The sequence below is a fragment of the Oncorhynchus keta genome, chromosome 3 (genome assembly GCF_023373465.1).
Source record: "Oncorhynchus keta strain PuntledgeMale-10-30-2019 chromosome 3, Oket_V2, whole genome shotgun sequence".
Classification (NCBI taxonomy): Eukaryota; Metazoa; Chordata; class Actinopteri; order Salmoniformes; family Salmonidae; genus Oncorhynchus; species Oncorhynchus keta.
In genome coordinates, this window is record NC_068423.1 from 8,021,751 (window position 1) to 8,034,062 (window position 12,312).

The window sequence follows — 12,312 nt, forward strand, 5'->3', positions numbered from 1 at the left end:
GAGAGATTTCATTTGGGTATGTTGTGTTGTCAATTTTCCTGTAACTATTTCTTAATAGCATTATTGATGGACAGCTGTATTAGTAGATTAATAAGAATAAGTCATTCAAAATAATAGGGTATATTTCATTCATTGAAATTACTGAAAGTCTTAGAATGTCTTTTTTTTTTAAAGCATGCTTTTCACATGATTATTTGAGCATATGATTATTATGAGTCTTGTGTTAGTCACCTCCATGCCTCTCTCCTCAGCCAAGGATGGCTTTGCAACGCTCATGGGTCTTGAAGATTCTTGCCCTGTCATTTCGGACGAGGGGTTTGACAGCAGCCTAGGTGACATACCTCCAGCCACTGAAAAGCATACCGGTGACTCTAAAGCTACCTCCACCACAGAAAAACAGAAGCCAGCATTAGAGGCAGAAATACCTGAGGTTGTTGAAAGAGCTCCTTCACGACCTCAAAAGCTTGGAAAAAAGATAACCACTCATCCTCAAGATCCACCATGCTGTCCTGAAAAGGTCAGAAACCAACCTGTCAGACGATCCACGAGGAATAACAAAAGGGAGTCCTTGACCGAAATGATTGACCAGAATCAGAAGAAAAGTCTAGAGAAAGTCTCTGAGTGGCTCATGAATAATTCCTCAACGGAAGTAAACTCTGAGAAGGAGAAAAACACAGAGGGCTCTTATGACTCAGTTTCTTTGGCAGGAAGTTGTTCCCCCTCCTCACCCTTAGAGGATAACCTCATAAATAAGGACCAGAGTCCAAAGAGAGAAGAGCGTGGCAAATGTCTTGAGGAGCTAGTATTTGGGGCTGTTTACAAACGGGATCGAAGAGGGAACCGCAGTTTTTCACCACAGAATATAGTGATCACAGACCCTCCACCACCCTGTCCAGCTGAGGAACTCCAGATTCTGAAGAAGATTGCCAAAAGGAGGATGAGAAATAAACTGACACCTGCTGACTTTGTCAAGAGACCAAGATCTGAGGAGAATGAAGAGAGTGTTATGGATGACCAACCAGAGATGACAGAACCACAAGAGGATTCTCCCAATGAACACCCAAAAGATACTGAAGAAGATAAGTTGATTGACCTGACTGGGGAGCTGAATTCTAATAGCTCTGACAAGCAAGGAGAAGAGTTGCCGGAAGGTGACAACAAAGAGAATGAAGATGTAGAGGACAGTCCTGTGTTTGATGTGCCACTACGGGAACCTGGGAGGAAGTCAAATAAAAAGATGCACGGTAGGTGGCAGGACGTTGACGGGGATTTACAAGGGAAAGTAAAGTCGGAGAATAATGAGCAAAAAAAGCCTGCCAAGAAAAAAGGGGAAAACATCAAGGTGGAGAAGAGCAAGGCAACCAAATCCTTAGTCCTTGTGGGTGTCGGAGAGGGTGGAAGTGACTCTAAGATGCCTAAGAGCAGACCGTCAGGCCAGACCGAGGTTCAGATTGAGAGTTACCCTAGCAGTGAGGATCCAGGAAGCCCAATCATGAGGAGAACCAGGAGGAGTCGGAGGCTTCAGCTTTTCACAGAGGAAGTACAAGGGAGTAAGATCGGCACTGCAACATCCACAAAGGTTGTCGTTCTTGATTTAGACTGCAACGAGATGCAGCAATCAAAGGAGGCGAAAGCTGACACCGACAGGGATAATGTGGCGTGTTTGCAGAACCAAAATACAGAAAAGGCTGTCAGGAAAAACGGATGTGTTTTAGATGAAGAAATGGGAGGTATCGAGAGCTTGGACTCTAGCGAGAAAATATTGTGTGAAATGATTGAGTCACAGAAAGTGAACCAAGTTGAGGAGTCTATTGTCGAAGTCCCAAGTACAGGAAGTCCTTGTCACGCTGATGTTGCTTGTTCAGTGACTATGGTACCAAGTTCAATTAGTACCCCTGAGGCAAGTGTCTCATGTGCCGTGCCTGAGAGTGTAAACCAAAGTAATACGGTTATCAAACCATTAGATGACTTGAGATCAAATGTACCACAAGAGACGTCAGCCAGCCAGGCCAAATGCATTGATCTGGATGAGGATGTCCGGAATGACAGTGAGCTGGACACTGAGCAACTGCTGAAGAGCTTCAAAGCCACCAAAAGGAAGTCGTTCCACCTTGGTAGTCCAAATATCAAGAGGAGTTCCTTCTGGTCCAACAAGGAGATTACAACTCTTACAAAGACTCAAGAGAACAAACATGTTGGCACAGATATGGAAGCAGGAAATGGGCAGGGATTTTCAAGGACAACGGAGTGTCCCACAGTCCAACAGGAATTTGAGAAAGGGACAATATTCGAAAATTCTTGCTCTAGTGATTTGAGCCCACCTTCAAGTTCCCTCAGCAATATTTCACAAGAAAAGGCGCAGAGGAATCGTAAAAGGCTCAGAAAATCCATTCTTACCAGACCACCTCAGGATTTAGTGGATTCTTTGAACCCTGATACCAGTGGGAAGACCCAGAAACAGATTCTGTCCAGGCTTTCTGGCAACAGCTCAAACAGTGCCCTCAGTCCTAACAAAGTCACAAAAAGCCAAATGGAATCTTCCCACCAAGCTGTGGGTTCTGGTCTGCTCTTTCCAGCTTTTGGCGCCTCTAAGGAAGATCTACCAGATCCGACACCTGTAGCTTCAAAGCAACTTAGAGTCCCTAAAAGTCAGCAGCCATACAAAGTGGAGGGCAGCATGAGTAAAAGTCCAACAGAACTGGAGAGTAGCCACAGTGTTGGATCAGAGACGGCAGTGGAGTTAAACAAAACGTGTTCAGAGAACATGACTGGAAACATGGCGAATACAGAGTCCTCCTTGACTCCAGATGGCCTCCTTCCAATTATCCAATCAGTAGTTATCCAAGAGGTGCAGAGGACTAAAAGATGTGGTGTGGTCAGCTTGCACTCTCCCATCAAGAGCACCCTAAAGCGGAGGAAGGCTCAGAGACTGGAGTCTTCCTCGGAGTCCAACTGCAGTGGGGAGGAAGAGGAACTGCCTTCCCTTGCGCAAATTTTCAGACCTTCGACTTGTCCACCAACCGCTGAGGAGGAGGAGGAATCAGTCACATTGCTCAAAGACCATGCCAGGGAACAAGGAAGCTACAGGGATGCTGGTGATGCAGCTGAAGATGGGCAGCGAGCGAGCAGTCCTCCCATGTGCCCCAGTCCCGAATGGGTCACCACCAGCCAGGCATCTGTGGATCTGTTTGGTACACCAGAAGAAGGTGAGAGAATTTTAGGCCTTATTATATTAGTGCTATTACCTGTGATTGAACTGAGACTGAAACATGAAATGCGCAAATGCATTGTCAATTGTTTCTGATCTTTCAGCTGAAGGAATGGCAGGTGACACTGGCCTGACACAGGAATCATCACAATTTTCAAGCGAGTGTATTGCCACTCAGGTAAGGATATTTATACTCCGCCCTGTTATTTCATATATTACTAGACGGTAGACATTAAGAACCAAGTTATAACTGACTTTGGTTTATTTTTTAATAAAAGGAAGTGTGTGTAAATCTGACACTGGGTAGTGATATAGATTTTTAAAAAATATATCTAAATCTCAGCTAAGCATAAATGTTTCCTCTGCATTTTTTCCAATATTTTCCAGCTAATTTAATACTCAACACATGTCACACCCATCTTTGGTACATATGTAGCTATGATTTTCAAATGTAAATATGACCCTCTATATCACAAGCAGCAGTAGTTTCCAGTAGTGGATGCTTTGTGCTGCATTGGCACGCCATGACCAATAGATGGCAGACATTGCATTTATTTATTTTTTTTCCACCAAGCTTGTCAGTGCTTGGAAGACAGACTACATGGATGCGTAAAGAATGTCCCCCTCAGCATCTTTCTAAATTGCATTTAATTTAAGTTTGAGGAAATGCGACCAAGGAGATGATTCTCGTTTTCTGCCCCATCCATCTTCATGCACTCCTACTTTGTCTGCTGTATTTGATTGAGAGTTTGGTTTATGTGGTTTTAGGCAGCGGAATGGAGTTTATTCACAGCTGTACAGCCATTTGAGGATTGGGTCTCTCTGACAAGTGTGTGTCTGTGACTACGAGCGTCCAATGCACACTTGCCTGTGCGCATGTCTTTGGCGATTTTCTTTTTTTTTTTTACATGCTGACTACCTACAGTATATGTTACTCCGATAGAAAATAATCTCGTACATCACACCTCTTGGCCTCCATAGAGGATTAACTCACCAGTAGTCATTCTGGGTCTGTATGGCCAGTGAGTAATGAGGTTAGCCAAAGCCCTGACACATCTAAGGGGCATGGCTGCAAGCCTTTTGGGGCTGGGTGTCTTTCATATCTGCCCTGAACCGTTGAACCCTTGGTCTTCCCCTCAGACAAATGACTACACCCCAACTTTCTCTCTCTGTTTATTTATCTCCATCTGTGTGTGTGTGTGTTCTCCCTTGCTTTTTTTTAACCTCTTGGTCTGTCTCATTCTGTCTTCCTCCTCTCCATCCTTCTCTCTCTACCTCTTTTTGATGAAGTGTTTAGCGCTTCAAGCAGGTTTCCGCTGCCAACTCCAGCAATGCTGCATGGCAGAAAATCCATCTTTAATGTTTGGTTCTGTCACCACCAGTCGAATGACATGCCTAGCGCCATCCTCTCCTAGTTGGATGTTTTCTATTGTAGAATTTTCTCACACACACACTATATATACAGAAGTATGTGGACACCCCTTGAAATGAGTGGATTTTGTTATTTCAGCCACACCCGTTGCTGACAAGTGTATAAAATCAAGCACACCGCAATAGAATCTCAATAGACAAACCTTGGCAGTAGAATGGCCTTACTGAAGAGCTCAGTGACTTTTGCAACATGGCACCGTCATAGGATGCCACCTTTCCAACAAGTCAGTTCGTCAAATTTCTGCCCTGTTAGAGCTGCGCCGGTCAACTGTAAGTGCTGTTATTGTGAAGTGTAAATGCCTAAGAGCAACAACGGCTCAGCCACAAAGTGGTAGGCCATACAAGCTCACAGACGAGTGCGAGCACGTAAAAATCGTCTTTCCTTGGTTGCAACACTCACTACAGAGTTCCAAACTTCCTCTGGAAGCAACGTCAGCACAATAACGGTTCGTCGGGAGCTTCATGAATTGGGTTTCCATGGCTGAGCAGCTGCACACAAGCCTAAGATCATCATGCACCATGCCAAGCGTCGGCTGGTGTGGTGTAAAGTTCGTCACCATTGGACTCTGGAGCAGTTGAAACGCGTTCTCTGGAGTGATCAATCACTCTTCACCATCTGGCAGTCCAACGGACAAATCTGGGTTTGGCAGATGCCAGCAGAATGCTACCTGCCTGACTGCATAGTGCAAACTGTAAAGTTTTGTGTAGGAGGAAAAATGGTCTGGGGCTGTTTTTCATGGTTTTGGCTAGGCCCCTTAGTTCCAGTGAAGGGAAGCCTTAATGCTACAGCATACAATGACATTCTACACGATTCTGTGCTTCCAATTATGTGGCAACAGTTTGGGGAAGCCCCTTTTCTGTTTCAACATGACAATGCCCCAGTGCACAAAGCGAGGACCATACAGAAATGGTTTGTCGGTGTGGAAGAACTTGACTGACATGCACAGACCCAGGACCTCAACCTCATCGAACACCTCTGGGATGAATTGGAATGCGACCATGAGCCAGGCCTAATCGCCCAACATCAGTGCTCGACCTCACTAATGCTCTTGTGGCTGAATGGAAGCAAGTCCCTGCAGCAATGTTCCAACGTATAGTGTAAAGCCTTCCCAGAAGAGTGGAGGCTGTTATAGCAGCACAAGGGGACCAACTCCATATTAATGCCCATGATTTTGGAATGAGATGTTCGACGAGCAGGTGTCCCCATACTTTTTTGTCATGTAGTGTATGTACGCAAATACACACTAAGCAGGCGCTCCACCAATTTTATCAGACATTTTCTCCCTTTCAATTGCTGTATATATTTTCTCATTCTGCTTCGCTCATCTAATAGTTATGTGTCTCTCTCTTGCTCTCCCTTTCTCTCCTTCAGCAAAAGGTTGCGATGCAGGAGGAGCTGCGGAGGCTGGAGAGAATGATGGCGTTGGTGTCTGAAGCGCTCCAGGAGAAGGAGGAGGAGGAGCCCACTGGGGCCAAAGTCTACCCCGGGGCCCCATATCCCCCAGTGCTGCTTCAACCAGACAGGTCCACAGGTACAGAACTGGGCTTTGTTCAGGAGGGTGCAACATAACCGACCGATCAGATAGAAATGTATTGTACAGAAGACGGAATTGTCTGTCGTGTAGAATAGGGGATGGTTTCAGTTCAGTATACCTTTTTTAAGAAATATGAGCAGGGACTGGTTGACAGTATTGTTTGAAAGCTGTCTGCTTTCGAATGGCAGCTGACCTGAATCTGTTGGTTTTGTTTGTTTAGTCTCCTCAGGCCTTGATCTCCAGGTGACCCTGCCGTGTGGCCAGGGCACCAGGAGGAGATCTGCCAGCAGGTGAGCAAAGCCAGAGGTTAACAAGGTACCACACATTAACAACAGACTTCATGAAATTATGAACACTTCACTACACAATCACTTTGATAACCTGGTGCTGTTGATTAGGTTTTGTTTACTACGTCATAAAATATGTGTGAGCTATTGAAAAATATAAATGTTATCGAAAAGTAGCACAAATTAAGGCTGTGCAATTAGGAAAATCCTAATTTGGGCGTTTTTAATTGAACTCAGTGCAACAGAAAACAGGGTCGTCCCCCACCGAGTTTAGAATGTAGGAAATCGCACTTAGATGATAAGTTCACTTTTTATTCACAGCATGAGATGGGAGCACTTATTGCCAGCTGCTTACTTATGAGCCATCACCACAACAGCAGGTTATCTGAATCTGCGACTTATTGAGGCGCGACTTATGGAGGGGGGTGGGTATCGCTGGCTGCAACCTTCGGGCAGTATATGCTCATTTCAACCAGAGTGGGGCCCAAGATCAGCTTCAAAGCCATTTTCAGGGCACGAATTTCATCCTCAACATACCAATAATTTTAAGTGTTTACCATGTAATTGCTCTTTCCCTCAACCTGTGACTAAGGGGAAAGTCCAAGAAAGTTAGCTCGTGTTAGCTAGTATCTTTGATTTAGCTAGCTCAGCGTCTGCCTGGTGCAGTTTTTTGGATAGAGGGTGATGCATCTCGGAGGACAGGCGGATAATGTCCCTAATGAAGCTGGAATCTGCTTATGCTGCGGAGAATCAAAAAGTAATTAGCGGCTGCATCTTATTTGTCATTTGGAGCACTTAGAGGGAAACTTGGGTTGCTACGGTAATTTATCTCTCACGCTTGACTGCATCTCCCTATCTCTCCCTCCTTACTCATCTCCAGGGTTCTAAGTGCTGTTCTCTGGGGGAGGGAGAGAGCAGGGCCGGCTCCAGGCATAAGCAACATAAGCAATCGCTTAGGGCCCCCGGCCGCTAGGGGGCCCCAGTCTCAATAAAAAAAATTTTTTGCGGAACTTAGTCAGGGTCTCACTTACTCAAAACATAGTTTTGTATCAGCAGTTTTTCTCTTATGACAGTCACTCAATGTGCCATGTCAGCTAGCAATTTTTAGATTGCCAAGTTAGTCTAGCCAGCTATTTAAACTTGCAGTAATCATGGCCACATCCTGACCAGGCATGTGCCCAGGGGCCCTGACCTCCAGGGGGCTCCTATTGATTTGTTAGTCACTCTAACTCCGATATCATTAACTTGGCATAAGTCTTGGCAAAATGAGTAGAATTGCAGGAAATTTGTTATAAAATTTCTAACCTTCTCTCCGCTCCTGGCAAAATTTGTAGAATTGCATAAAGCTTGCTTTAAAACGGAAACATTTACTCTACTCCCCATGGCAAAATGTGTAGAATTGCAGCACATTTACTTTAGATCGTACAAGAGGGGGGCCACTAAAATGTTTTTCCCGCAGGTTGGGGGCCTCCTTAACCAAATCTCATTTCACTTCACTAAAAGACTAGGGCCGGCCCTAAAAGAAGGACGAGGGGGAAAAAGAGGAGAGCTTGGGATCATATGAGACAAGTTTTGCTGGCCTCTATTTTACTGTGCATGTCTGGAGACATTGGTGAAATTGTAAGGAATGGGTTGCAATGACGTTTTGAACGTCTTTTACCTGGGACCTCTCATCCAGCCACTGGTCATTAAAATACAGAAGTTCTGTCAAGTTGCTGCATTACCTTATCCTGATCAAAATGTCCCTGAGTAAGTTTCTCTTGCATATTTTTTGATTCACCAAACCGAGAACAAGAGAAGCAATTGAATCTTTCTTCACTAGGTTATATTACATTTTTATTCACAAGGTTGAACCTTTTAGTCATAACTGTCAACCACAATTGTATTAATTAAATGTATATCTGTCAATGTCTCTTCCTTGTGGTTCTTTGCCGTGGCTGCTATTTCCCAAAAACGTTCCACATAGTCTGAGGTTCTCTCTTCTTCTCCCCTAGGGAAGGTGCCCAAAACATTGGGGGAAATGCAGCCTCACCTCCCCCTGGTCTTGGAGACTGTGAGGGCCTTGGGCCCACCCCCACCACGCCCTGCCGCACTAAACATGAGGGACCTGGAGGGACTGGAGGTAAGTCCACGGATCCAGTGGCTACTACAATGGCATTGAACTAATAAGATCAAAAATAGTTTTGGAGGTCTGAGGTCCCCCGTCCCCCCAAAATGTTCCCAATGAGTTTTGAGGAGGTGAGAAAATACAGAGTCAAACGCCATAGTAGTATAGAGAATACCCCTCTCTGTTTTAATCTGAGAGTGTTTGTGTGTTGCCATGAACTTGCATCAAATCAAAGTTTATTTGTCGCGTACACAGTTTTGTAGATTTTATCGCAGGTGCAGCGAAATGCTTATCTTTAGGGATACATGATATATTGGTGAAAGTATCAAGTTTAACGCCGATGTGCAAAACCAATGTCAAAGCTGACGTGCATACCTATATAACGTGTTATTTGACACGCCAAATAGTGTGTTGACACACAAGACCCTACGGCGTTTCATAGCCCGGTCAACTGCCCTGTACCCCCCACAGCAACTTGCCCAAGCCCCCACCATTTCTCCTTCACCCATATCCAGATAGCTGATGTTCTGAAAGAGCTGCAAAATCTGGACCCCTACAAATCAGCCGGGCTAGACAATCTGGACCCTCTCTTTTATTTATTTATTATTATCTGCCAAAATTGTTGCAACCCCTATACCCCTGTTCAACTTCTCTTTTGTATCGTCTGAGATTCCCAAAGATTGGAAAGCTTCCGCGTTCATCCCCCTCTTCAAAGGGGGAGACACTCTAGACCCAAACTGCTACAGACCTATATCTATCCTACCCTGCATCTCTAAGGTCTTTGAAAGCCAAGTTAACAAACAGATTACTGACCATTTTGAATCACATCGTACCTTCTCCGCTATGCAATCTGGTTTCCGAGCTGGTCATGGGTGCACCTCAGCCACGCTCAAGGTCCTTAACGATATCATAACCGCCATCGATAAGAGACATTACTGTGCAGCTGTATTCATCGACCTGGCCAAGGCTTTCGATTCTGTCAATCACCACATTCTTATTGGCAGACTCAACAGCCTTGGTTTCTCAAATGATTGCCTCGCCTGGTTCACCAACTACTCTGATAGAGCTTAGTGTGTCAAATTGGAGGGCCTGTTGTCCGGACCTCTGGCAGTCTATGGGGGTGCCACAGGGTTCAATTCTCGGGCCGACTCTCTTTTCTGTATGCATCAATGATGTCGCTCTTGCTGCTGGTGATTCTCTAATCCACCTATACGTAGACGACACCATTCTGTATACTTCTGGCCCTTCTTTGGACACTGTGTTAACTAACCTCCAGACAAGCTTCAATGCCATACAACTCTCCTTCCGTGGCCTCCAACTGCTCTTAAAAGCAAATAAAACTAAATGCATGCTATTCAACCGATCATTGCCCACACCTGCCCGCCCATCCAGCATCACTACTCTGGACGGCTCTGACTTAGAATACGTGGATAACTACAAATTCCCAAGTGTCTGGCTACACTGTAAACTCTCCGTCCAGACTCACATTAAGCTTCTCCAATCAAAAATTACATCTAGAATCGGCTTCCTATTTCGCAAAACAAAGCCTCCTTCACTCATGCTGCCAAACATACCCTCGTAAAACTGACCATCCTACCGATCCTTGACTTCGACGATGTCATCTATAAAATAGCCTCCAACACCCTACTCAGACTACATCCAGTTTGCTATCACAGTGCCATCTGTTTTGTCACCAAATCCCCATATACTACCCACCACTACGACGTGTAGGCTCTTGGTGGCTGGCCCTCGCTTCATACTCGTCGCCAAACCCACAGGCTACAGGTTATCTACAAGTATCTGCTAGGTAAAGCCCCGCCTTATCTCAGGTCACTGGTCACCATAGCAGCACCCACTCGTAGCACACGCTCCAGCAGGTATATCTCACTGGTCACCTCCAAAGCCAATTCCTCCTTTGGCCGCCTTTCCTTCCAGTTCTCTGCTGCCCATGACTGGAACGAACTTCAAAAATCACTGAAGCTGGAGATTCCCATCTCCCTCACTAGCTTTAAGAACCAGCTGTCAGAGCAGCTCACAGATCACTGCACCTGTTCATAGCCCATCTGTATACAGCCCATCTATCTACCTCATTCCCATACTGTATTTATTTACTTTGCTCCTTTTGCTCCACAGTATCTCTACTTGCACATCTACCATTCCAGTGTTTAATTGCCATATTGTAATTACTTAGCCACCATGGCCTATTTATTGCCTTAACTCCCTTATTTGACCTTATTATTTGCACTCACTGTATATATACTTTGTTTTATTTTTTTCTGCTCTATTATTGACTATGTTTTGTTCATTCCATGTGTAACTGTTGTTGTATGTGTCGAACTGCTATGCTTTATCTTGGCCAGGTCGCAGTTGCAAATGAGAAGTTGTTCTCAACTAGCTTACCTGGTTAAATAAAGGTAAAATAAAATAAAAATAGAAATCCTGGTTGAGAATGAACGAATGAACAACGAAACAGCAAGTAAGTGAAAGATTGCTTTTGATGATGTTTTACTGGTAATGGGGACATATGTAAATGCCCTCAAAATAACTTTTTGGTCAGTGTGTGTGCGCGTGTAACCTTTATTTAACTTGGCAAGTCAGTTAAGAATACATTCTTATTTACAATGACGGCCTACACCGGCCAAACCCGGACGACGCTGGCCCAATTGTGCACCGTCCTATGGGACTCCCAATCACAGCCGGATGTGATCCAGCCTGGATTTGGACCAGGGACTGTGGGGATGCCTCTTGCACTGAGATGCAGTAACTTAGACTGCTGCGTTCATGTGGGTGTTAACTATTTAACTGTAGTAGAATGCTTAAAAGGATTTTAACTATTTTAAATATGGGGTATCAGTATAGTTACGTTTTTTTTTGCAAGGAAAATGTTGGATATTGGTATCGGACAAAAATGTCATATCTGTGCATCACTAGTGAACATTTTGAAGTGGGGACAACAGGCTGGGATAGGGAGAGATTGACTATGTCCCATAAACACACCAGCCAGCTGGTCTGCACATGCTCTGATGATGAGATTTGGGATGCCTTCTGGGCTGGCAGCCTTACGAGGGTTAACGCACTTGAACTCCTTACTCACGTCGGCCATGGAGATCGGGAGCACATAGTCCTCGTGAGCGGCGGGAGCCCACGTCGGCGGCTCGGTGTTGTTTTTCCTGGAAGCGGGCGAATAGGTGTTTAGCTTGTCCGGGAGTGAGGTGACAGTGTCCGTGACATGGATGGCTTTCCCTTTATAATCTGTGATTGTCTGGAGTCCCTGCCACATGCAGGAACTCTTGTGTCTGAACCGTTGAATTGCGACTACTTTGTCCCTGTACTTTCGTTGCCTTACGGAGGTCATAGCTAGTCTGTTTTATACACGTCCATAGTAGTATTACATGTTTGTTAGTTCACGGTTTTGATTGATTAGTGTTATTTTGTAGTATATGAATGTATTTGCGTGTATGTCAGCAGGGCGGCTTGGCAGACAGTCAGGACGGAGCCTAAGGAGCAGCATGAGAGCGAGGCCCAACCAGGTGTCGCCAGTGGTCAGAGTGCACAGCGGGACCAATGCTCCCTCAGCTGGGCTGGAGGTCCAGGATACCCCGGTGGTCATCCAGCCTGCCAACACCCACCCATCAACACACACTCCACTGCGGGAACCCGCTAGGGTCAAGTTGGTGCTGGTAGTATCAGGACTCAGTGCACCTGAACAGGTAAATGTTTCTGTGACACATCCAGGTGTTTAAT

The 12,312-nt window shown here is 45.2% G+C and overlaps 1 protein-coding gene across 5 annotated transcripts in view; it reads left to right on the plus strand.

Moving 5' to 3' along the window:
• LOC118364750 (breast cancer type 1 susceptibility protein homolog) overlaps window positions 1-12,312 on the plus strand; it is a 49,813-nt gene that overhangs the window by 6,001 nt on the left and 31,500 nt on the right. For 4 of the 5 annotated variants that reach the window (XM_035746464.2, XM_035746451.2, XM_035746479.1 and 1 more), the window contains exons 8-13: window positions 252-3,206; window positions 3,313-3,386; window positions 6,012-6,171; window positions 6,395-6,464; window positions 8,456-8,583; window positions 12,034-12,278. In XM_035746464.2, coding sequence (XP_035602357.1) covers window positions 252-3,206; window positions 3,313-3,386; window positions 6,012-6,171; window positions 6,395-6,464; window positions 8,456-8,583; window positions 12,034-12,278 — 3,632 coding nt within the window. The remainder of the gene's footprint in view (window positions 1-251; window positions 3,207-3,312; window positions 3,387-6,011; window positions 6,172-6,394; window positions 6,465-8,455; window positions 8,584-12,033; window positions 12,279-12,312) is intronic. The other variant, XM_035746471.2, reaches the window with a different exon arrangement.